Below are 5,080 nucleotides of genomic sequence, written 5' to 3' on the forward strand. Positions count from 1 at the left end.
GGCAGATTGGGCCGAGCACAGCCAAAACCAAAACTGACAACTCCAGACTGGACCCACACCGAGCCCTGCTGGTTCACCATTGGACCTCCTGAGTCTCCCTGAGAAGATGGATAGGACACTCTATAAACTTTACAATCTCCTAAACATATTTACCATCTGATGACCAATGAAATGAAGCAGCTTGAGCATATCAAGGAAATGACAAACAAGTTTATTGCATGATGCATCCCAAACCACGTACCCATAGAATGCAAGGACTCTTTTTGATCACTGATAATCTGGTAAGACACCATTTGAGAGGACGAGTAACCAAGACTTCAGTTCAAAGGAAACATGTACACTAGGCACCAACTAGCCAACCATTACCAGCTGAACACCTTCGTAGAGACAACAGGAACCATTTCCAGCGTCTGACTGGGGCTCAAACTGTCAGTTGTGAACCTTCCCAGAATTTCTCGTAGCAGAGAAACTAGTGTTGTAGTACTCGAGATCGGTCTCGGTCTTGAGACCACTTTTTGAAGATCTCGGTCTTGTCTTGGACTCGACCGCAATTTTACTCGGTATTGTCTCGGTCTCGGCCACAGAGGACTCTGGATTTTACTGCGAGACCAGCCGAGACCACGGCTGCAAGGACCGCACTAAGCTGCCTCTGAACTGTTTCATTTGTTTAGTCATAGCTTTGTTGTTATTGGATGCAAAACTCCCCGCTTCGAATGTAACCAATAGTTTAACAGATTTTTAATTTGGATTTTTTTTTACGGGCTGTGGCCTGTCACCCCGCCCCGCCCCTCTTCACAGGCACTCCACTACAGTAAATGCGGGAGAAGGAGTCTGCTCCCTGGGAAAGATGTCAGCAAACTCTGCTGTAATAAAGTTTGGCTTTTCTAATCATAAACAACTTATCTGTAAATCGACGTCAAAAGGAAAACACAGCGCACCTGGTAGCATCTACCGAAGCAGCATTTGAGGCATTCAGGGAACATCGGTAAAATGCACCATCTACCGGAGCAGCATGTGAGGTGTTTGGGGAACATCGGTAAAATGTAGCATCTACCTATGGACACTTTCAGCAATTGTTTAGCCTGTGTCCAGTTAATGACTGGTATTAGAAGAGGATTGGTGACAAAATAAGTGTATTATAAGATAAAAACATTTTACAAATGTCTAGTCGTATCTCTGAAGATTATTGCATCATAACTAAGTGATGCAATGGCAACTATTCATCAGCTGCATGGGGCATTAATAGCTGTGGCAATGCTGATCCAAAATAAGGGAGTGGGGCGACCAGATCATTAGGTGGTGCGACCAGTGAAGAAAGTTGGTAGCACCATGCTACCACTAGAAAAGTTAGTCTGGAGCTCTGTAACAGAATCGCAAGACACAATTCAACAGCTGAGGATCTCCTGCTGCCCACTGCTCTAGATATGGTGTCAACAATGACTGATGAGACTACCATCACAAAACTGAAGGCTGTCCTCCCACCGTTACTGTCACCGATCACTGAGCAGGTTGTTGCTGCACTATTTGACTGCTCATGATATTTAATTTCAGCAAATTTAAACTGACTCATTTCATGACTATTTAAGGTGAGGGGGGCACACAAGATTTTTGTCCTTCGAAGGGGGGCCTGACAGAAAAAGTTGTGAGAACCACTGGTTTAGATGATTAAACATAGTTATAGGTATGCTTACAATGGAGTGTTTACTACCATGACAAACATCCTTTTACAAAATCTATTTCAGTACAACAAAACTGAAAAAAATACTTAAAGTGCCAATTCTTAGAATTAAAACACACAACTGCAGAACAAATGCGTAACTTCAATATAAATTAAACTAAATAAATGTACAACGCAATTTTGAGTGCTGTGAGTTCCCTCTTCTACGGCTTGTTCAATCACACAATCTTTCCCACACTGGGTGTACTTAAAAGAAAAAAATGCACACCTATCCTCTTTCTGAAAATGATTCTAATGCCAGTGTTGAAGTAAGAAAATTAACTGGTGTGGTCATTTAATATTTAAGATAAAATTGTAGTATTGGCTGTTTGTTTGATACATTCCGTATTAAATGTTTGTTTGCAGTTGCAGACAAGAGTATTACAGGCAACCTTACACTTGCCTTAAAATTACATTGACTAAGTGTTGAATAAAATGGTTAAGTTAAATTTGGTATGGTCTCGGACTCTGTCTCGCTTTGTATTGGTCTCGGTCTTGACTCGGTCTCAACCCCTCAAAGTCTTGGTCTTGTCTCGGTCTCGATACACTGTGGTCTCGGCCATGTCTTGGTCTCGGTTTAGGTGGTCTTGACTACAACACTAAGAGAAACCGTCCTCTTCACCAGCTTTTATACGTCAGAATGAACTGCACGGTTAGAATGAAGTAACTCTGACAAGCAACTGTGATGATGACTCAGTAGTCCAAGACACTCTGGCATTTTTCAGGACCAGTATTAAGCAAATGCTAAGTCTGTGGACACATACTTCCCCGTCTCACATCTACTCTCAGACAGTAGCTCATTTTAAACAGCTGGGCATCAGAACCTCAGATATTTATTCATCGTATTTGTTCAACAAGCAGATATAGATATTTAAAGAATGGCTTTAAAGTCAGTCCTGGAGGTATTTGGTCTCTATTCATAGGCAGTCTAACTAGAGGGATTCACTATGTTCACATATGTTCACTAGAATGCAACTGGACAATTTTTCTATGTGGGGTCACCTTTCTTTTTTGCTGTGGGCATCGATGCTGGGCTTTCATTTGACAGCATTTCTTTAGTGCAGCTTTACTTGTGTTACTAGCAAAATGACATTGGCGCAATGACACAGCAACTATTTTATGAACTGGAAAGCAACACAGCCATTCTTTCTGATAAAGGGGGGACTTTTGAAACTACAATTGGATTCTCCGTTTCAAAGTGATTCAGAAATGATCACTGCTTATCTAAGCTCCTATCAGTCCTGTATCCATTTACCCCCACCTTATTTTTGTATGTGTGGTTTAGGGTGTTGACATAGTTTATTAACATTAAATCTGACGTATTATTAATTATTATTTTTTCAAAAAAATAAAAAAAAGCTTTCTATTATTTGAATAGTGTCCTGAATTGACAAGTAGTTACGTCGTTATGGTAAGCAGCCTACCTGACATGAGTCTTTGCCTCCTGCCAGAACACCAGCACAGATCATGTTGTCTGTGATTGTGCCGACTCCATTCAAACAGTTGCACTGTCTGTTTCCCAGAACTGGCACCTCCACTTCTTGTAGAGTTCCAGGAAACGGTAACCACACTAAGGAGAGACGAGAAAAGGAGAGAAAGTTTACACAAAGCAATACACAAAACCTATTAAACAGCGAGAATCAAACTTACCGTCCTCTGCAACTGCTCCCCAGCCGGTGACCCAGCTATCAGTGCCGTTGTTGAACACACTGTCACTTGCTGCCAGACACACAGGTCTGATGTAGTCTGTGAACTGGACTGGTGAGGAGAGTCTGAGCAGAGCAATGTCATTGTCACTGGTGATGCTGTCATAGTTGGGATGTAAGATTACTTCCGCAATAGTTCTGGACACTTCATTTGGATTGGTACCCTGCTGGTTTTGCCGACCTAACACGACAGTCCAACCCTCTGGATCTGAGCTGAAAGTTAAATATAATATGAAACAGTTAGAAGAATGAATCAGTCTGATAATATTTCTGTGTGTAAAGTGGTTGAGGAATGTCGGCAATTTCGCTATTCAGCATCTCCAGTCGGATGTTTTCCTTCTTAGACAAATATTTGCCAAACCACAGTCCTGTCTCGGTTTGTAATAACGACCACATAGAATTGGTTCCACTCACTCAGAGAAGCAGTGAGCAGCTGAAAGCACAAACTCTTTGTTGATGAGGGAACCACCACAACCATGACTTCCAAATATCTGCAGACTGGCTTGCCAGGGCCAGCTTCCAGCTGGAGCATCTTCACCTCCAACTATCCTGGTGTTGAGTGGAGCAGTGCCGCATACTGAAAAAGAGAAGAGTTGGGCCAAAGTTGAGAAGCAACCAGAGTAAAGACAAATTAAAAGCTTGTGGAAACTCTTTCAATTAGTTACTTAAAAATACACTATAAAATGTTTGGTTTTCAGATCTCAATATTAAACTGCAGCACTTGAATCATTTTGATAAAATGTAGAGAAATCCTTATTTTGACCCACCATCAAGTTGAGCATGTGTTTCTGGAAAAGAGAAAATGCAAACTGATTAATTGTAATTCATCTCAGGGACAACAGAAGAATATTACATTTAAAAAAGAAATGGTAAGTAGGCTTCAGTTTTTAATAGAAGTATACATTTTTGTTCTGTAAGTAATAGTTTTAGTTAAATAATCATGTATTAATACTTTACAGAACAGCAATAATAATAATAATAATAATAATAATAATAATAACAACAACAACAATAATAATAACTGCCAGTAAAAGCTATTTATCCACTGGACCAATCAGTAAAATTAAATCAAATCACTATTTGGTGTGACCATTTTCTGCCCTTCTGCCTACAACAGGACCAATTCACTGAAGAATGCTTGCACAAAAGTTCTGCTTTTTTTTAAACAATCTGTTGAGTTTTCAACCAGTTAGCTGTCTCCCTGATGATATTGTGTGATGGATAAGAATATAAAAATCAAGTCTTCAGTACGTCAGCTCTCTATACACAAAACACAATGTAAAGAAAGGTTGCATCCAACCAAGTCGTTGGTTCTATCTAACGAGAGACTCACCTGGAGCCAGAAGGTTCACCAGAGTAAATACGAACATCCATCTGCTCACAGCCATTGTGCGACTGCACAGTTGTTGTGTGTCACTCTTTATATACTTTGTTGTACCTGTCCCCTTCCATGAGATCTGCCCCTCCCATGAGGCACCCCACAGCCAACAGCTGAACTGTTTCCTTGTTCCTTTTGCATTAATTTTCAGGACAAAGGTTAAAGTAATCCAATATCATTATATTTGTCCACAACTTAGAGGCCATAGTAAGTGTTTAAACTGTAAGCATTAAGGGTGTATTGAGGGTAACTGGCTAAAAAGGCAGCTAGAATAAAAGT

General features: G+C 40.5%; 1 protein-coding gene across 1 annotated transcript; it reads right to left on the reverse strand.

Moving 5' to 3' along the window:
* Positions 1–5: 5 nt before the first annotated feature.
* On the reverse strand, positions 6–4,811 carry LOC103358382 (testisin-like; the record flags this gene model as incomplete). The annotated part of the gene is made up of 6 exons (XM_008283328.1): positions 4,757–4,811; positions 4,191–4,211; positions 3,838–4,000; positions 3,368–3,636; positions 3,142–3,287; positions 6–98 (listed from the first exon to the last, which is right to left on the reverse strand). Coding segments are annotated over exons 1-6 (747 nt in total), but the record flags the coding sequence as incomplete, so codon positions are not given.
* Positions 4,812–5,080: the final 269 nt, after the last annotated feature.

This window comes from Stegastes partitus, unplaced genomic scaffold, assembly GCF_000690725.1.
Source record: "Stegastes partitus isolate 25-593 unplaced genomic scaffold, Stegastes_partitus-1.0.2 Scaffold306, whole genome shotgun sequence".
NCBI classification, from domain to species: Eukaryota; Metazoa; Chordata; class Actinopteri; family Pomacentridae; genus Stegastes; species Stegastes partitus.